Here is a 19,552-nt window from a genome sequence, read left to right as displayed (position 1 = left end):
CTAACAGCCAAAGGCATGAGGATATAATCCCGTGTCCAACACTTGTCGCCTGTCTACCGAGGAAGTACTTTATGGACTGGATCACCTGTTGTCACATGGGTGCATAGACTAGCTAGACGGGTCGATAAACATGGACACCGCAAAGATTAGGCGGTTGGGCATTTCGAAAAAGACACGCTATACAAGTCAGGATGCACATAGCCCTTAACTCACGGCGGATACTGTCGAAGTGGATATCTCGAGTGATATTGCAATGCACTGCGCCCCTTGACAACGACATATGTACAATATCCTGTACAATGTACTCACCTATCTGCAAGCCCAATAGCCATAAGAAAAGGAGGATATGGAATGGAAAAAAAAAATCTGCGATTGGTCCTGCCGATATCCCACAGCGACTGGGCCAGACCTGTATCCGGGCTCCGATCACACAAATAAGAACCAGGAACAAACGTACTGTACATGGTATGTTGTAGACAGAAAAAAAAAGGACGCCTCAAAAGTGGTTATGATTCATAGCACCCCAGGGTGAAGGGCGCAGTGGCCTCTAATCATCCCTGGGTTGACCGCAGTGCCCCGCGCTCGTCCATTCGAAATAAAAACACAACCATTATAATATCCTCTCCATCCGGAATTTACCCACCGCAATGAAGAGCTCTTTTTAATCATTTCTCTTTTTTGTGCTTTTCTATTGCTGGGGCGCGGCGTCCAATGCATTGTCCTTGCGCATCATCGTCTCCGGGTTCCACTCTGGCACGTCAGTCAGGTTGGTCAGGCCGGCGCTGTTCTCGCAGGTATCGCGCCCGCTCAGCGGGCCGGGGGCGGGAATCTTGGCGCCGGCACCGGTAGCGGTGGCGGAGTCCTTAAGGGCTGTCAGGATGGTCTTGATGGACTCCGGGGTCAAATCCTCGTAGTAGTCATCGTTAATCTGGACCATGGGGGCGTTAACACAAGCACCCAGGCATTCGACCTCGGTGAATGTGAAGAGGCCATCTTCGGTGGTGTGGCCGGGGGTGATTCCGAGGTGTTCGGTAATGGCCTTGACAATGGCGGTACTACCGCAGCCGCCGAGCTGGCAGGGGGTCTGTAGAATGCGAATTAGGAAGAGTAGGAAACGGTGGTGGTTTCAGGTGCTTACGGTAGTGCAGATCTGCACAAAGTACTTGCCAACCGGGTCGCGGTTGTACATGGTGTAGAAGGTCGCGACCTCGTAAACACGCATTGGGGGCATCTCGAGCATGCGAGCGACTTCGTTCATGACACTGATGCTGGTGAAACCGTGCTGGCGCTGACCGAGGTCAAGCAGGGGCATGACAGCAGCCTTCTTGTACTGGGGAGGGTAGCGCTTGAGGATCTCATCGGCGAGTTTGAGGTTCTGCTCGGAAAACTTGAACGGGAGGCTCGGGTTGTTGTTGACCTTGTTGCGGTGCTATTGGAGGCAATCGCAGTCAGTATATGAGTCTTTAATGTGCCAATCCCAGGACGCAATCGGCGTCTGAAGCACGGGAGGGGTCGAAAGGAATACGCACCACTGAAAGGAGGTCGCTGAACCGTTGCGAACCGGCGGAGAAGGCTCTGTATTGGGGTTTTGGGAGCTGGTGGACCAACTGGCGGCCGACCCGCGGGACTGAGAAGAGTTTAGAGGCCATCGCGGGCGATGAGTGAGGGTCAATTGGGGGGAGATGAGGTTGGAGGTTGGAGGAGAAGTCAAGTTGACGAGGCGTTTTACTCGGGGCGGGCCCTGGGCAAATCAGCATCCAGGGATTACTACCGCCTTACCAATCCCTTGTCCATACAGTTGCCCTTCAATGCAATCAACATAACGCTCAGCTTACGAGAAATGATACTCTCGAATTGTTTTACGAACTTGATATTACTTGATATTGATGGATGTATACCGGGTGACTAACAATTGCAGAACTAGATGGATGAATACCGACCCGATTGCATCACATTATTGCGCCGTACTCATCAACCACATCTGCAGTCAATTAACTAAACATTCTCCATCTTATAAACCTCATAAGCAACCTCCTCATATGGATGCGCCGAGACCAAAGCGTCGACTGCATTCAGCATAATGCCCCTGCCAAGACACATGACCTCAACCCTGACCTCCTCGCACCGTTCCAAAGCACCGACAGCTCCGACCGCCGGGTCTGCCCCCTCGTTGGGCAGAAACTGGCCTGTGCCAACAGTCTGGAAACAGCATTTGGTATACTTTCCACCTGGGAATGACCCTGCGCCCGTGGCGAAGATAGCTTCTTTACAGGCCTCCACGTTGGCGGTTGGGACGAAGAAGACGAGCTTGTAGCGGTCTGGAGTGGAGGTGGACATTTGGTGCTTTGAATAGGTATAGCTCTGTCTGCAGCCTCGTTGGGAAAGGCTAAGTAGTCCTGCGCTTTGCCGCGGATATATTCTTGGGTTGGTTGCGAAGCACAATGAACGACGCAGTGTATAAAGTGTCTGGGAGCGTAGTTGCGGCCGGAAAGTAGACCTTGTGAGGCTCCAGGTACCACAAAGGATGTTTCGGGGCATGAGATACTGTGTCGTGCAGCAGTGTGTTGACTGTCAGACAACAAGTACCCAAGTGAGGAGGTAATGAGGAGTCATGGTAACTAACTAAACAAATGCCGCCTTGTTTACAAGGCATCAACTATTCCCGAAGCAGCTCCAAATATCTTCCAAGGTACTTCGATTGAAAAGTGAACGAGAATGAATATATAACTTGCCATTCGCCTGGTATATACTTCAGTTGAAAAATAGTATACAAGGGTGTTGAAACACAGGGTATCAGATGCATCGCTCACGCCCACCACAGCCCCAACTTTGAACAGAAACCAATATATACACCAACAAACCAGAACCTATACAATAATAGTGTGCATGTGTGTATACTTACTGACATGCTCCTCAATACTTGCCAGCATCTCCGCCTTGCGAGAATCATCGATCCAGCTCTCCTGGACACTATTCTCCGCAATGATCCTCCACTCCAGCACGTTCAGGTTGAAAGCCTCCTGCACAGCGCAGTAGTTGTCAAGAATATAACCCCCAAAATAAGCAGGATCATCACTGTTGATCGAGAACTTGACTCCAGCCTCCAAGAACCGCCGAATAGGCAGCTCCTTCACAGAGGTGACACAGCGCAACCGCACATTCGACAACGGGCAGACGGTAAGCAGGATACTCTCACGCGCCACACGCCGCATCAACTCCTCGTCTTCAACTAGCCGAATACCGTGATCAATACGCTGGGCACCAAGCTCAAGCGCAGTGCTGATATAAGTCGGATCACCTTCTTCGCCGGCATGCGCGGTGAGCGGGATATTCTTCTGCGCGGCTGACGCATAGATCTCGCGGAACATGTCTTTCGGCGGGCCGACTTCTGAAGAAGACCAGCCGAGTCCGTGCACAACACCAGACTCGAAGTGATTGTGAGCCACAATCTCGTCGTAGACTTCCTTGGCCGATGAGACGGGGAGATGCCGCACGAAGCACAGGATTAGCCGTGTGCTTAGGCCGAGCTCGGTCTCAGCACGCTTGCACCCATTCGAGAATCCTGTCACGATGGTGTCATATGGTACACCGCGGCTTTCGTGTACTTGCGGGTCGAAGAAGACTTCGGCGTGGTGGACGCCGTCTGCGTGCGCCTTTTGGAAATATGCCCAGGCTAGGTCGGCAAAGTCCTGTTCCTTGCGAAGGACGGCCATGCCTTCGAAGTAGAAGTGTAAGAAGTCGTCCAGGTTACTGAAATGCTCATAGCGTTGCTTGAGTGTCTCGACCGAGGCATATACTGGGTCGGTCGGCAAGGTGATACCATTGCGCGTCGCGAGATCGAAGATGAGTTCTGGCTCAAGGGTGCCCTCGAGATGGACGTGGTGTTCACATTTAGGGAGGCCCTCCAAGAACTCGTGCAAAGGAGACTGACACATTGTGGGTTGCAGTGAGTAAGTCTGTTCGGGGGTGAGGATTTTCTACATTAATGTGGAGATATAAGTGCCGGACGAGTTTCCTTTTTTCCCCCGCTGGTATCTCAGGTTATCACGACCCTTCATTTTCGTGCCACAGCTGTCTTGTGTCACCCGCGGACTTTTAATCCCAACATTAGGTCGATCGATAAGCCTTTGCCCCGGAGGTCTCCGAAGTCCACATCGACTATGTTGTAAAGAGATCAACAGGATTCACCAAACGAGTAAGTCCAAGAGACCAATCACAGCTCCTTTTGACACTCCGTGCATAGAAGACATTGATTATACTTAATATTGTATGCTCAAATATACTTGAATATAATATTCACACTTTTCAGACCTCTATCTAAACCCCGAAAAACACCCAAGTCTTTGAATAAAAAAAATATACGTAATCGTAGCCCAACCTCAGGACTAAACTCGCAGTTCGGCACCTGCAGCCTTTCGTAGCCGGTTCATGACAGCTGCAGCCAGGTCACCCTCGCGATCCGACACACCTTCCACGTAGATAACATCCACATCAAGCTCATCCAGCCCGCGTAGGGCGGCAAAGAGACCATGCGCGATGGAAACTGCATCTGAACCAAGATGGTAATCATATGCGACCTTCGTGCAGCTACTTGAGTTTCCGTCCTGTAGCACGGGAACCGGGAAACCGACAACGTCCCCAATGGGAGAAGGCACGGGGTTCATGGTCCTGGCGATGTCATCTTTCGAAGCGAGCCCCAAGCCGAGCTCCCAGTTCCGCGTGCGAATAACACCAATTTTGTGTGCGCCAATGGCTGTATCTTTCAAGTCCTTTAGGACATGTTTCATCACTCCGGCCGGGTTGGATGTCGGCTCGAAGAGAACAACCCGTGCTTTCGGTGAATAGTGGCGGTACTTCATACCCGGTGCGCGCGGAACCTCTTTCACGTCTAGCGTGCCATCCTTGTAGCCGACTGTTACGTTTTCCCACCCTTCGCATTTCCGTATTTCGTCGATGCCGATGCCACCGGGGCGAAGAACCACTGGTGGGTCACATAGCCCGTCGACCACGGTGCTTTCGACGCCAACGCCAGATGCGCCGCCGTCCAGAATCATGTCGATGCGGTCTTTGAGATCGTGGTATACGTGCTGCGCGGTTGTTGGGGATGGTTTGGTGGATGCATTTGCAGATGGCGCGGCGAGGGGACGGTCGGCTGCGTGGATAAGTAGCCGTGCCAGTGGTGAAGAGGGCATGCGGACACCGAAGGTGGTCAGGCTGGAGGTGACCTCTGGCGCCAGTATGGATCCGGACGGGTTAGGTAGAATGATTGTCAGTGGGCCGGGCCAGAATCTATCGATCAGAGGCTTGTAGATCGAGGGGAGGGCAATTGGCGGGGTCTTGGTTGAGCTAGGGCTGCCTTGAGGGGTGGGATTAAGGAGACGCTCAAGCATGTCGAGTGAGTCGACATGAACGATTAACGGGTTGTCCGAGGGCCGCTGTTTGGCGCGGTAAATCCCCTGGACAGAAGAGCTGCGCGTGGCATCGGCTCCTAGACCATATACTGTCTCGGTAGGAAAGGCAACCGGGATGTCACTGGACCGGAGGAGTTTGACAGCTTCTTCGATGGCTTGCGACTCGGGCGTTTTTTGCTTGCGCTCCTTCTCCCACCATTCCGCCAGAGATAAATCGCCGGGCCCTTGGCTGAGCCGTTGAACGGGGACAACTCGCGTTTTTGTAGACATTGTGTTCAAGAGTCTGGCACAACTGCGCTGACAGTGGCCGGCAAAAGCGCGAGTGAAAAACAACGTGATGTTTGAGAAGACTCAATGACGCACCATTCGGGCGCACACGCTATCAGATGAGGGGCGAAATGATGCCCGAGGGGCCGGGTTCTGGTTGCGCGGGGCAAATTCTTCTTTTGCTCTTCAGCGGTAGAATCAGAAGTCGTCTCTAGCGTACATTGACTATCATTTTGTGCAATACCGTCTGAAGCGATAAGAGACCCTATATTGAAGATCGCGAGAAAATCGGTTCGGGTCATGACGTCGGATGACTAAGCGCATCAACACGCCCGGGCGGGGCCCCAGGGCCTACAACGATATTATTTATTGGCAATAGATTTGGAAGAATAGGGGTTATTCATGATTGTATGAGGTTGAAATAAGTGTAGATAAACTAGGTAGTCGAAGCGGGGTTGTGCTTGATCAGCTGGCATAAAGAGACCAGCTACGGTATACATCGGCTTGACACCAATGGTACCACCTGGGCATCTTGTAAAACCTCGTTGAATTGAATCCAAAGCTCTAATCTATGTGCTTTCTAATTTATACACAAGACTCAATCATTTCTTCTTGCCCTTACCACCTCCTTTGCCACCTCCACCTCCACCACCACCTTTTCCACCTTTGCCCTTACCCTTATCACCACCACCTCCGCTCCCAACTCCTGCAGTCATGATGCGCACCTTGCCCACAACCATAGTGTTGATAATCTCTGTGTCCTTCCAATTCTTGATGAGCTCTCCCTCCCGTTCCCGGAGGCGTTCAGCATCAGCACGAGGGATCCCGACATCTTCGGCGTGCTCCTTCTTGACCTTCCCGGTGGTGGTCTCGGACACCCACCGACCAATGATCTCCTTGACGGCCTTGCCCTTCTTCACCGAGCCCGGCTGCAGCTTAACTTTGTATTTGTAGCGTCCAAGGGCAGCCCATGGGGCGCATACTGGAATAGCAGCAATAATTTCGTCATCCGGGGTCGGTGTGCCCACTAGGGCTGGAATCCAAGTGAGATCTGCAGCTTCTGCGGCAGCCGTCTCCTCGTTGTAGTCGTCTGTTCCATTTTCCGTGAATTGAGCCTGGCGTTTTCGCTCGGCCTCGGCGGCACGCTCATGCTGGGCCCGACGTCGTTGCCTTTGCGCCTCAGCCTCTCGCTCACGCTGTTCCTTGGCTTCAGCTGCCTTGGCCGCCTTAGCGGCTTTGCCTTTGTTGGCACCCACCAAACGAAGAGCAAGTTCCCGCTCATCTTCATCTTGATGAGCATACTTGGCAGCAGCAGCGCGTTTGTCTTTAGCCCGCTTGCCGCGAGTGGGAGCGATACGTGGTGCAGCTGGTTTTTCCTCAGCGGGACGGTCAAGAGGCTTGCCCTGTCGCAAGGTACGTCGCTCTCGAGCGTTCAAGTTCGGTTCTTCATTTTGCTCGGGCACAGGATTCTGACCTGCTGTTCCCGCTGTCGTTGTGGTTTCTTCGTCCGGCTGATCTTCTGCAACTTCTTGCTCCGGTTCTTCCTTCAGCTCTTCTTCCGGCTCAGACTCAGGCTCCGATTCTTGACTTGGCTGAGAGGCCAGGGGCTCCGAGTTGCCTCGCTGGAGAGGGTTTCTGGTGGTGACTTTCTCGTCTTCATCCTCCTCTTCAGATCCGGCATCTTCCTTCTCCTCATCGGCGGCATCTTCGGTGATCCCTCCAGGGGCCTGCTCGGAGGCCTGTTCGGCGGTCTCTGTCTGCTCTGGGGTTTCTGGCTCTACGGCGTCCTTCGGCTCAGAAACGTCAGTCTCATCTGTAGCAGTTATAGAGGCTTGCAGAACGTCAGATGTGTCAAATCGCTGTTTATGGTTCCGAACGCTTTCCTGGCTGATTTGGAACATAATACCAAATCCAAGCACCAGTTGCGATGGGGCCAAGAAGTTCTTCTCTCCCTTGATCTGGAAAACACCTGTGGGCATGATTCCGCTACCATTTTCTGCGATTTTCGATACCTGATGAGCATGCGCCCACCAAGCAGACATGACAGCCTTAGAGTCCCAAGCACTTGAAGTCGCGACGCAAAGGTTGCCGGCTTGGGATAGCGTGCTTGGGGAGATTGGTGCATCTGCACTACCGGCTCGGTTCTTCACCACGATCGGCGTTGCACCTTCGAGGTCAGCGTGCACAAAGATATCGCCCTTAGACAGATAACGTCGGTAGAGCAATTCGCTTTGCATAGCATCCCGTGCACTATTAATGTTAGTAGATGTCACAACCCAGTGCTGAACGGACCCACATACCCTATGACCAAATATCCCTCTGAAGAAATGAAAAAGATAAATTTCTCGAACCAGAAAGGCGTCCGAGCCTGTCGAAGCACTTGCTTCTCTTTCTTCAAGCCTCGCTTGAGGTCGGTTGTCACCTTCTTCTCGTGACTCTTCAGTGCCTTCGCAGACGACTGGGTTGTCCTTTGTTCCTTCTCCGAGGCTTGCTTCTTCTGGTCATAGTATTGCGATGCGTTCGCCCATGGGCTCAGGCCAAGGTCAATGTCTATGGTCAATAGCTTAGACTCTCGTTCCGCACGGGCTGTCTCTTGTTCTGCCTCGTTCTCCGAGTCAGATTCTTCATCGCTGCTAGAAAACTCCTCGTCTTCATCCTCGTCGTCACCGGCTTCCCCAAGAACTAAGGTGACCGTGTTTTCGTACAGTTTGAGGGGCAGCTTGATGGTCTGCGCCACCGGATTGCCGCGACCCTGTTCCATCTCAATCAGGCGCGCGATTTCGCCCCAGTCCATTCCCTGGGCCACTAATCCGTTGACAGCATCCATTGCCTCCTGGACTCGGTAAACGTTGTCCTGGATAGCATCCGCTTTGCGGATGTGAATTTCCTGCACATTTTTGAGCTCATCAATCCGCTTTTTGTGCTCTGACCGCACGGATTCGAGCTTCTTCTTGGCCGCTTCTTCACGCTCCGTCAATCGCGACTCGAGGCGCTGAGATTCAAGAGACGAGAAATACTCGTCGACCGTGGCATTGAAGCGTTCGAACTCCAGGATCTTTGTTCCTGGTTTGTTTTCAAACTGTCGAGGTTTGAAAGGGTGGAAGTCTTCGTACAGCAGAGCCGGGGCCTTTGACGCAGTCTCTCCTTCTGGGACGGGTCGCGTGTCTTCTTTCGCAACGATGTAGCCTGGATGGCTGTCGCCAGAATCAAAGGTGTTGGAAATTCGCCTCGATTCTTCCAGCACTTCTTTCACGGCCTGCAACTTATCTTGGCTCCCCAATACTTGATCCAGTGGAGTTGTAGTGTCAAATTCCTTGATCGCAAAAACGTGATCTAGAAGCAAGGGAGGGTATTCAGGAAAGCCTTGCGACAGTGCCTTGCGCAAAACATCCGTTCCCTTTTTCTTGGACTTTTTGGGTGCATTTCCCTCTTGGGCGAAAAGCGCCTGTGCCTTTTCCAGTGTCTGCAGAACTCGATCCGCTGTGATGTCCGGAACCCCATCATAGTTCTGTTTATTACACACAGTGTACTTAAGTCCGACCTTGATCTCTTCCTGACCCACACCAGCGGCAACTTGGCGGAAGACGGCAAGAATATTGTATTCGCGGTCCGTCAAGATAATGTTGCCACCGGCAAAAAATTCGAGGAAGATATGGTATGCACCGTCGCTGAAAGAGAAGTCGATGATGCGATCGGTTCCAATTTGGGAGATTCCTGTAATCCGACGAGACTTGAGGTACTTTCGAAGACGGGTCACAAAGGGTGAAGGTGTTGTTGCCGCGGTTCGCGAATATTGGGTGACATGAGTGCGAAAGCCGGAGTCAATAATGAGTTGACGTCGGTGGTCTGGCTTGGCGAGCTTGAAAAGGAATATACGCTAATAACAGTACTAAATCAGCTCGGTAACCTTGATGGCATAGAAAAGAATTGAGCGTACCGAGGACAGGTCGTAGATGTTGGACACTCGGAGGTTGACACACTCCGATGCCAATTCCTGCGTGATGACCTGGGGATGTTAGCGTGTCATCTTCTTTGCGGTAGATTTGAAGATACCTTGACGTCCAAAGAAGAGAATCTTTGCTTCATAGCGGTGTTTGTGAAGAGAATGGAATTTTTGAGGGTGACGTATGCGGGGCTGGAACTAGCTGTACGAGGAAATCTACCATGCGAGTTAATACTGCCCGGCAGAAAACCAACCATCTACCCCCACTCACCTGTAGTATGTAAATCCTGAACACCGCGTAAATATGTGACTTGTGCCTATATCTGTTGAACTGGAATTTCACAGTGTATAGGATTAAAGGAAAGTGATGTATAATAGGAAAACCTTGGAAGATATTTAACGTTGGTCATCTTTTCAGATTTGACCAAGGCGGAACGAAGAGCGGTGCATACAACAACCAATAAAAGGTATTTCCACCCGGGGTCCTAATCCGGAATAGCGGGAAATAGCGGCCATCGCGTGTTATTTATATACTTCAGCTCTCTACCTAGGTATCACCTTGGAACTACTGCCCATATAGGTTTCTTTGGTTTGCAAGGAGCTATACTTGCAAAAGGTCAGAGATACATGTATATATAGGCCGGCACAGTTGTACCAAAAACTCGCCCATCCTCACCTCATACCCTGAGCGACTTTTCTTCCCCGTATATATCTATGTATAAATATCGGTGGACATGTTCTCCATTAGGTGTCACCTGCCTTGGCGGTGTCCACTTCACGATCTCCAACTTGAAGGTTTTCCATTTTACAAGAAAGTTCCTTTTGGGAGCTTTCTGGAATGCGTGGAGCGATCTGCAACTATCGAAGAGATTGAGGGTGTCATCTCGACACCCCAACGATGGACATCTGAGGACGATAACGGTCCAGGTGTTACCTTCACTGGCGGCCATATATATTTCCACTCCATGTGGCGCTGAAAGGCCTGTGTTACGGACAGGTGTATCTGACGAAATTGCGATTTCTTGATATGGATGGATACCCCAGGTTGTTCCTCAAGGTGTACAACACCACTAGGTGTCTCCCCTCATTTTAGTATTACGCCATGGTAATCTTCAACTGAGAAAAAAGAGATCCACTGAAAAATGACTAGGCGATTAACCTTCGAAGGACAATGTAGGCTCCAGGCTAGTAGTGGTGCCGGTTATAAGCGGTTCCGAGCAATAAAGTAACATGCGTGCACATGGAGTATCGGAGCTCTACACTCAATCGTCGAATTGTTGTGTATTGGCTGGCAAATTGGCGAATCAACAGTATTGTCTTATTGAGGTATGTGGTGAGTGGAAAGCCCTCCCTTTCTCGGTGGCCACCTGGGCAACAAAGAGTGCTCAAGTCATATCACGAAAGTCAATTTTTGCTTGGGACTTCCAATTGAGCCAAATCATTGTTATATTATGTACTGTGCAATAAATAGACGTAGTATTCAGTCCATTATCTGGGGCTGTAACCTTGACATTTCCAAAAGCTTGGATGAACTCACATTCCAACGAAATACCATTCCACGGATCACCCAGACAGCGGGTTTGTTGATGTTGAGATACCCATATGATAAAGAATGCATTGTCTCTCCTAGTACTCGGCATATAGATTGACGGTTGATAAAGCAAGGGCGTCCTGTGTTCATCAACTCCTCCACTTTCATACTCCTAGACTTCTAGCACTATACCACTACTAAGCCCACGTTCAACATCAATCCAAAATGAAGCTTACTATCTTCTTCCCTCTGGCTGCTTTCCTGTCTTTGACTATCGCCGATCCTCTGGATGACGCCAGTCCTGACCTTGTATGCTGTCCCTATCTGGGTGTATAATTCGACTCGGAAGACTAACCACCTTTTCTTATCTTGAGCAGATTCGGTGTATCAATGAAGCCTCTGCAGTAGCAGGCTGTATTTCCTCTGTTGATTACAAGTGCACTTGCCCAAGCCCAGCGTTCAAGGATACGCTCGGTGCCTGTTTGGACGCTTCTGGTAGCCCGGAAGACTTCGAAGGTATATTTCCCTCGCCAAATCCAGTCTTGTTGCTATACCTTCCAATTGGCCTCGCATCATACTGGAATTATTTGCAGACTTGGACTAATTCGTTTACTTTTAGTCGCCGGTGAATTGCACAAGGAACGTTGTGGTGGGTCGCCACCTCAATAAGGAGCCCTGGAGGTTATATATACTTCGATGTCCATCTGATCTTTTATTTTTTTGAGTGAGTGGACATAGCAATAGGTTGAAAAAAGAATGAATGGGCCTTAATTTAGTCCCTAATAGCAAGTGCGAACGTTGTTGGTAGATGTAGTGTAGAATATGTGATATCCGTAGGATATGATATATATACCCAACATATAAGTCTAACGTCGGTCCGTTTTTATTTTGCACTCAGATTAGTCCGTGTTTCTTTAATAATACACGTGCATGTAACTACTGAAAACTCAAGGGAAAAGGCAATGCAGCCTGAAGGACAATGTTATGCGATGGATGGTGCTGCAGCCTTGTGACGCGACCCATATTTTAGCCCTTTTTGTTTGCTCTGATCATTGAGGAAGAACGCCCGTTATGGAGTTGGGTCTAGACTCCTGCCAGTTTCGCTATTTCGTAGATATAATTGATACCCACCCAATGACTGCACCTCGCATTGATCTGTGCATGGTCGGGAAAGCTCGTGTTGCCCAGTCCAGGGCTGCAACGAGAAATTATGTATTTACGGTACTGCCAGATAGATGGACAGCTCTACAGTGCAATATGAGCGAGCAAATGAAAAGACCCCTGGAAGAACTCCATCATTGCGACTGCACGATATTGATATCAAGATGAATGGGACAAGTCAAAGACAATAAGAACATTCAAGTATTTTCGTTCTGAACTTCATATTCTGATCAACCCATCACATTTAAGCAGCGTTCTCGAAGGCAGTAGGGAAGCGCTTCATGTTCTGCTCAACGGGACCGTGGCCACGGAGGAACTGAACGTAGGCACCGTCCTGGAGGAGCTTGCCCTCCTGGCGGAGCTGGACGTACTCCTCGCGGCGGACGGGAGTGAAACCCCAGTTCTTGGAGACAATGATCTTTTGGCGACCGGGGAACTTGTACTGAGAGCGGCGGAGGGCCTCGAGAGCGGTAGCACGGTGGGCGTCACGGGTGCGGACGGACAGAATGATCTGGCCAATGTTCACACGGGCGACGAGACCCTGGGGCTTACCGAAGGCACCACGCATACCGGTCTGCAGACGATCGGCACCAGCGCAAGACAACATCTTGTTGATACGGACGACGTGGAAGGGGTGCACACGGACGCGCAGGTGGAAACCTTCCTTACCGGCGATCTTCACAAGGTACCTATTGAAAATTATAAGATTGTGTCCATGGATATCACGCGGGAGATGTTGGAGCGGATCGAGTAACGTACTTGTTGGCGCAAATACGGGCGGCTTCGAGAGCCTCGGAGGACAGCTGCTCGTACTCGTTGGAAACCAAGTGGATGCAGGTAGGGAAGTCATCCACGTTAGCCTTCTTACGACCAAGATCGAAGATACGAATCTTAGGGTCGGGAACACCACGGTTGAACCGGGACTTGGGGTAAGGCTGGATATCGAGGACTGATGTCAGCGAAACCGGTCCATCTTAAAAAAAAGAAAGATCCAAAAAAAGGCAGAAACAGTGCCACAAGCATCCCTCCGCATAGCAAAGGCGACATTCCGGTCATGGCGAGGTGGTCGTTGACGATGTATTGATGCACTCCCCACCACTTAAGATAACCCGCACAAATCTTCAAAAGCTCGCAAAATCGAAATCGGCACGCACCTTGTTCTTGCAGTAGCGGTAACATCTCGCGGGACGACGGGCCATTTTGAGTGTTCGAAGGGTGGTGATGGCACTTCCTGCGAACTGGGTATTTGTCGGTGGTTGTCGAGGGTTCGGAAGGAGAAAGAAAAAAGAGGGTTTCGCTGTGGTCACGGGTCTTGATTTCCAAGCAACTCTGTGGCAAAAGGGTTTAACCCTATTAATGCCTGATCGCTCAGGCCCCGACCCAAGTTGCAGATGCTGATTTGGATTGGTCCAAAGCTTTCTCCACTCATCCCGTTTTGGTCCACTTTTATCGTGCTGATAAATGGAGCACCCGGCTTTCCCGAGGGGTTCATGGACGTCTACTCCGTACGTAGGTTAGTATTACCATTCGATTTTCACGTATACTTCGAGTCGTATCCTAGCTTGCCCAGGGAGCTAAAAACAAGTGAGCTCAACACAAAGCAATAAGCGGCAAGTCCTTTGCTAGGCATAACTAACAAGAAACTAAAACAACCTATGGGTGGGCACCTGCATGTCGACTAGTTACCGGTGGGCATAAGGAACTTGGCCTTCCCCCGATTATCAATCAAGATTCGAAAGTCCTTGGGGTCATTCCAGGTCACAAACCCACACTCAATCCCCAATTGTGGAGCGATGACTTTGAACTGATGCTACGTGGATCTATGGACCGTTGACGTCGCGATGCTATCTCCGACGCCAATATTACCCACGCGGCCTTGCCCCCCTCGAGGGCCAACATGTGCTTCGGGCATACGCTTACTGTGGGCTACCTAGGTAGAAGTGACAAAATTGATCAGCTGGATGTCACCATCGGGGGCGGTGCTCATTCAATATTAATAATGCGGCTGTAAATGTTGCCGAACTCCCTTATACCCAAGAGACTCCCTCCATGTCTGGAGTTGTTGAAGGGAAATGCGACAGTATTCGACGGGGACTGCTCAGCTGCCCAGAGCATCAGGAAATGCCTACGACTTATATCAGGATTTGGATTCTATTTATCCCAGCGTTGTATGCGAGGGACCCGGCATGAGGTTGAAGAGCTTCAATCGTTGCGAAAGCAAGCTTGTCCAACATGATGAAGAAGTACCCAAACGTAAATTTAGTTGTAATTCTATGTTCTGATATTCTAAGATACGTGGTTTCAATTCCAATAGCCCTGACAAAAGACATCTCACGAGCGCCATGATAAATGACTTTCCTTGGGGTCTTCCACAGGGGACGAGAGGCATGACCTCGTAGATATAGTACTTCCAAGGTTATCTAGGTACCTGTAACGAAATTCATGTTGATGTCATCGCCGTTGAGGCTCTTTTGAGGTTGAACTCCGGATACCTACCCCGAACTCCGGGGTCTATTCCGAAGGCTGCAATGCGGATGATCCTTAACTTCCATTGATAATTTTCTGTCCACCTCAAAATTTTCACGATGAATGGCACCTGGACAGAAAGCATCTCTCAAATCCTGGGCTGGTGCTATTTCGTCCTGTGGTCGCTGTCATTCTATCCGCAAGTCCCGCAGAACCACCGCCGCCGCTCAACAGACGGCTTCTCCATTGACTTTGCTCTGCTCAACGTGCTCGGACTATCTGCGTACACCGTTTTCAGCGCGTGCTTCCTCTTTTCCCCAGTCGTGCACGCCCAGTATGCCCAGCGACATCCGCAGAGCCCTGAACCAACCGTCCAATGGAACGATTTCGTCTACGCCCTTCACGGGGCACTGATCTGTTGCTGGACTAGCAGCCACTTCCTATGTGCACGGTTTTGGAATTTTAATTCCAAGCAGCAGCGGGTGAGTACGTTAGCTCTCGTGCTCTTTTGGGGCTGCCTAGGGGTGGTCCCTCTGACCGCTCTGTGGATTATGGTGTCGATATCTTGGGAATGGATTGATGTAGTAAGAGGGAAATCTGCTCCACGAAATTATTCACTATCCTGGACTCAACACACGCTGACGGAACTATTGCTTAAAGGTGTATGTGGTCGGCATGATCAAGGTGTTCCTCACGGCCGTCAAATACACACCCCAGGCAGTGATGAATTATAGGCGGCAGTCAACGACGGGGTTTCCATCGGGGCAATCCTCGTAGATCTGTCCGGTGCAGTTGTGTCGCTGATGCAGCTGGTGCTGGATTCCTCATTGCAGGCGGACTGGTCGGGCGCCATTGGCAACATTGCCAAACTCCTGCTGGGCAACATCAGCGTTCTATTTGATCTCATCTTCATCTTTCAGCACTTTGGTCTGCATCGCGAGCGATTGGCGGAGAATAAGCCAGGACTATCAGAGCGCGATCCTCTTCTGGATAGCAGGAATGAGGCATAGACATGTATAAATATTCATATGACCGGGAAATTTTACATAGATTTGCAACATAGATGAACTTGGAATGATACACGGAGGATCTTTTGCGTCCGATTCCTTTCCCCCGAAAGTATCATATATAGTGAACAAAACAAAAAAAAGGACACTATTATGAGGTCTACTCCTAAACACAAATGTAGCCAAATTAGTTGAGAATAGTGCACCTGGGCACTACTCAACAATTACATAATTAAAGAATTATATTAAGTGGAATTCGAACTTAGAGTTGCCCTTTGCTGGCCTGGGAAAGGCCGGGTACTGTGATAAAGTCAGTCTAATAGCCAAATATGTTGCCAGTAGCGAAGGAGACATCATGTCCATCAAGGGAGCATCCGAGGATGATCTATAACAGCAAAAGCTAGAGCGGGAAAGAATGTCCATTCATTCTGACACTAAAGCTAAAGCACGACGTGTTAGGCCACATGGACTGGAGAATGAGCCCCCCTTTAAGCAGATAAACGTTCTCCTCGACGTGGCATAGAGAAGAATGAGCAATGTGCAAGTCCAAAGTGTCCTGAAATACACGAACCTTCATAAATAAGGTTGTTGAAGCTGCGTAGAATGTCTTCTAGGGCTAGGCGTTTCCCTCCTCAATTGCAGCCCAGATGAGCTCTGCAAATTCGTAAAGCAACATATCTTGGGCAATAACAAAATCCCCCTCTCCTTCTCGTGGTTCAATTAATAACAAAGACTGAAATGGAATAATCAAATCTCCGCCCTGGATAGTGGGTTTCTGGCCATTTCCACCTTTTTTCATCAAGATCCTCTGCGTAACTTGCGGTGCGGTACTAGCGTTCTGTGGGAATGACATTGTAGGGACCCAAGATTTGATTTCGATGTTTCCTGAACCTCGTTTGATGTCGATAGTGATGCCCATTCTCATCTGTCCTTTTGATGCACGCAACCACCAAGCAATATCTCTTTGGAATTTTTCAGCGGTCTGTGAATATCCGACTTCGAGAGCTAATGTTGGAAATTGATGTCCTTGCCGTATTGGACTCCATGCCCGGTCCGCTTGTATTTTTCGATCCTCACCATCGATACGGGTGGCTCCTAGACAGAAGATTTGACGAGTGACCTTCATTTGACGGGCGAGACCCATAAGCAAGAATTCGAACCGGGAAGCAGCTTCTTCGTGGGGGTGGCTCGGCATTTTGAGGATGAGGGTTTGAAGTGACAAGGAGTAATCAAGACGGCCGGGAAGCTGTTCGTCAAGTTCATCGAGTGCTTTTGATGGAAACGCTTTAATAACAACAAAGCAGTCGTGTGGTGATACAGGAGGCATGAGACTTTGGAGATCGCATTGCGGATTGTAGTGAAAGACTGGCGTGTCAGGAGGAAGGTGCGAGAGAAATCCATCCTCTGTGTCCGACACGAAATTTCTACTTTGATACATAGCAGACATTTTCCATACGTTGCTTTTGCTTCAAAACTGATGTTCATGAATTGATGGAGTTGAGCAAAAGAACTCGTATACAGGGAATGACATCACCTCCTCACCTACACACCAGTGCTTGTTACGGAATAAGGCTGGTGGTGTCAAAGATGATCCTATTCCTATGGCATAGCTACGTATGTAGGTACGTAGATATCTCTCCTAGAGCTTATTCATAGGTTAGTTTTACCTAGGTAATACCCTCCATAGTGCCCTCACTATTAGTCCTCCATAATCGCTGCCAGTCCCCTCCCGTATGTACTTAGCGTAGAGATCTGTTGAAATATTGATAAGAGCGGGGGGAATATCTTCGCCTTTTCGGATCTAAATTGCCTAACCAAGATGGAACTAACTGGGTGTCTATCAAAAAGCCACACGATAAAGTATCCTCATTTTTGAAGACTATGAGTCCAAACACCTCAGCTTGTCAAATGGTACAAGCCCCACCTGGCCATCAAGAGGAGATCCAGAATGTTCTCTGTAGAATGAATTGCCAAATGGAAATGCCTCTGGTCACAGAAGCATGTAGGTATCTTCGCCAGGCCGGCTGAAAGCGGAGAGCCAATTCAGGGCCTAGCAAGCCTTTGCGAACCAATGCTTCACATGTCTTTGTCTCCTTTACAGAGTTAATAAAGATGTTTTCTATGTCCCGGGTCATATCCTTTGTTTTACGCTTAAAGTCGTACGCTACCAAGGCCATTGTAGGATAGACGTCATGCTAACAAGCAGAGATAAGACTATCAAAAACTTTATTACGGTTGAGTTCTAGAAATTCCATTTCTCTAAATCGGCGATCCTATTCCGCGGCGCTAAGGATAACGTCGTTATAGGGTTTATAGCCGTATACTATAAAGCACGGAAGGGTCCTAACCCGCGAACTATTTAGTTCTAGCGGAATAGAGTCCGTACGTGCCTTTTAATAGTCTAGTAAGTATTAGTTAGGCCCGAGGAGGTAAAGTACCTTCGAGTGGCTATCCAATAGTGGTAGCACGACCAAAACTAGTCAGTTTTAAGTTAAAGTACCTATCAAGAAGACAGTTGCTTATATAGAGATTATTATAACAAAAGCCCAATTTCTCTATATACTTAAGAGCAAAGGTGAGTTATTATATCTATCGAGCGACGATAGTAGGATCCTCGTATTCTTTAACTCTAAAAAGACGATTTGTTCCTATCTCTAGCTCTTAGCGTTCGTAGAAGCGAGGGGTGATTGCCTTATACGTGCAATATAATAGAAAAAGATAGTCGGGGAGTATAAGGAAATATTCGACAATATTCTAACATCGATCCTAGCACTCCGTAAGACGTTTGAAAAACGCGATTTCCTTGACGAAAGGATGCTCCCCTATCTTTTCTTCAGGGGTTCGGTCGCAACGGACTGTTTTTACCACAATGGTTGGAGTGACGTGGTAGATGTAAGCATCAAGTCCTCCTCCAACCCAGTTATGTTTCTCAAGAGCATCAGTGTAGCGAGAACTCATGGCGAATCAGCACACATGTAATTGTTTTCGTAGCTGTGCAGTACTTCTGCGAATATGGACAGGAAATACCGCCTAGATACTTGTTTGGGTGTGGTGGTAAGATAGTTAGGAGTGTGAGAAAGGGGCTAGGGAGGGATAGCGGCAGGGGGGGTTTCCGCCTAGCGAGGTTATTCATAGTACCTAGTTCGTACTTGAGTAGCACGTACCTGCCGGTGGATAGAGAATCATATCCATCCTACTACTTATAGAGAATTATAGAGAATTTCATCTCAAAGCCCATCAACAGAATTCCGAAGATCACAGGCCGAGTGGGTCGGATTTCCGTAGATCTCAATTACATAATTGTGGAGATGGAAGTATATTATTCCGAGTTCTAAGCCTGAGGCATCAGTCCCCTTTTCCGAAACGGGCTAAATGCGCTTGTATTGGTGCTCTCATGGTGCCATGTCAGCAGTCCCCAGTTGTAGAACTGATAATAAACCCAAGAGAGCTACGGAGTATACAATCCCCTTATTTGACCCCGTGAGTTATCTTTTCCTCTTCCAGAAAGTCCTCTCGTATTGCTCCAGCCCCCAAAGCCGTTGCGTATTTTTAGATACAGTAAGGGGATCCGCATTCCCAAGAACAACTTTGATTTTAAGGTCTGCAACCATCACTCTTGTCAATTCCTTTCTCATTCCGACTCTCATACCATTGTTTCCGATGAATTTCCAATTTCGATCAACCATGTGGCACGCAATCAATCTGTGACAGCTTTCATCCGCATTCCTGGCCTTCAATCTTCCCATCCAAGCGCTCTCCACAAGGT

The 19,552-nt window shown here is 49.4% G+C and overlaps 10 protein-coding genes across 10 annotated transcripts; 2 read left to right on the top strand and 8 right to left on the bottom strand.

The window, feature by feature from the left end:
• Positions 1–688: 688 nt before the first annotated feature.
• Positions 689–1,649, bottom strand: N7525_010700 (complex I 24 kDa subunit family protein; the record flags this gene model as incomplete). Its single annotated transcript, XM_002561315.1, has 3 exons — positions 689–1,084; positions 1,139–1,429; positions 1,530–1,649. 3 exons carry the CDS (start codon positions 1,647–1,649, stop codon positions 689–691), a joined length of 807 nt encoding a protein of 268 aa, XP_002561361.1.
• Positions 1,650–1,995: 346 nt separating this feature from the next.
• Positions 1,996–2,337, bottom strand: N7525_010699 (uncharacterized protein; the record flags this gene model as incomplete). Its single annotated transcript, XM_002561316.2, has 1 exon — positions 1,996–2,337. The coding sequence occupies one exon, from the start codon at positions 2,335–2,337 to the stop codon at positions 1,996–1,998; it is 342 nt and encodes a 113-aa protein (XP_002561362.2).
• Positions 2,338–2,867: 530 nt separating this feature from the next.
• On the bottom strand, positions 2,868–3,935 carry aah1 (adenosine deaminase; the record flags this gene model as incomplete). Its single annotated transcript, XM_002561317.1, has 1 exon — positions 2,868–3,935. The coding sequence occupies one exon, from the start codon at positions 3,933–3,935 to the stop codon at positions 2,868–2,870; it is 1,068 nt and encodes a 355-aa protein (XP_002561363.1).
• A 450-nt stretch (positions 3,936–4,385) lies between these two features.
• On the bottom strand, positions 4,386–5,681 carry N7525_010697 (L-threonylcarbamoyladenylate synthase; the record flags this gene model as incomplete). The annotated part of the gene is made up of 1 exon (XM_061215189.1): positions 4,386–5,681. One exon carries the CDS (start codon positions 5,679–5,681, stop codon positions 4,386–4,388), a length of 1,296 nt encoding a protein of 431 aa, XP_061067701.1.
• Positions 5,682–6,280: 599 nt separating this feature from the next.
• On the bottom strand, positions 6,281–9,764 carry N7525_010696 (putative DUF814 domain protein; the record flags this gene model as incomplete). The annotated part of the gene is made up of 4 exons (XM_002561319.2): positions 6,281–7,928; positions 7,979–9,555; positions 9,616–9,684; positions 9,732–9,764. 4 exons carry the CDS (start codon positions 9,762–9,764, stop codon positions 6,281–6,283), a joined length of 3,327 nt encoding a protein of 1,108 aa, XP_002561365.2.
• Positions 9,765–11,377: 1,613 nt separating this feature from the next.
• On the top strand, positions 11,378–11,821 carry N7525_010695 (uncharacterized protein; the record flags this gene model as incomplete). The annotated part of the gene is made up of 3 exons (XM_061215188.1): positions 11,378–11,461; positions 11,530–11,668; positions 11,772–11,821. The coding sequence occupies 3 exons, from the start codon at positions 11,378–11,380 to the stop codon at positions 11,819–11,821; spliced, it is 273 nt and encodes a 90-aa protein (XP_061067700.1).
• A 736-nt stretch (positions 11,822–12,557) lies between these two features.
• N7525_010694 (60S ribosomal protein uL16) lies at positions 12,558–13,604 on the bottom strand (the record flags this gene model as incomplete). The annotated part of the gene is made up of 3 exons (XM_002561320.2): positions 13,468–13,604; positions 13,073–13,248; positions 12,558–13,002 (listed from the first exon to the last, which is right to left on the bottom strand). The coding sequence occupies exons 1-3, from the start codon at positions 13,510–13,512 to the stop codon at positions 12,558–12,560; spliced, it is 666 nt and encodes a 221-aa protein (XP_002561366.1). The 5' UTR covers positions 13,513–13,604.
• Positions 13,605–14,898: 1,294 nt separating this feature from the next.
• Positions 14,899–15,789, top strand: N7525_010693 (uncharacterized protein; the record flags this gene model as incomplete). The annotated part of the gene is made up of 2 exons (XM_061215187.1): positions 14,899–15,261; positions 15,514–15,789. The coding sequence occupies 2 exons, from the start codon at positions 14,899–14,901 to the stop codon at positions 15,787–15,789; spliced, it is 639 nt and encodes a 212-aa protein (XP_061067699.1).
• Positions 15,790–16,402: 613 nt separating this feature from the next.
• Positions 16,403–17,233, bottom strand: N7525_010692 (uncharacterized protein; the record flags this gene model as incomplete). Its single annotated transcript, XM_002561322.1, has 1 exon — positions 16,403–17,233. The coding sequence occupies one exon, from the start codon at positions 17,231–17,233 to the stop codon at positions 16,403–16,405; it is 831 nt and encodes a 276-aa protein (XP_002561368.1).
• A 1,319-nt stretch (positions 17,234–18,552) lies between these two features.
• N7525_010691 (uncharacterized protein) lies at positions 18,553–18,744 on the bottom strand (the record flags this gene model as incomplete). The annotated part of the gene is made up of 1 exon (XM_061215186.1): positions 18,553–18,744. The coding sequence occupies one exon, from the start codon at positions 18,742–18,744 to the stop codon at positions 18,553–18,555; it is 192 nt and encodes a 63-aa protein (XP_061067698.1).
• Between the last annotated feature and the right edge of the window lie 808 nt (positions 18,745–19,552).

Source organism: Penicillium rubens, assembly GCF_028828025.1.
Source record: "Penicillium rubens strain IBT 27055 chromosome Unknown utg000004l_segment0_segment0, whole genome shotgun sequence".
In the NCBI taxonomy this organism is placed as follows: Eukaryota; Fungi; Ascomycota; class Eurotiomycetes; order Eurotiales; family Aspergillaceae; genus Penicillium; species Penicillium rubens.
The sequence above is the reverse complement of the archived record's forward strand: the minus strand, read 5'-3'. Positions and strand labels throughout refer to the sequence as shown.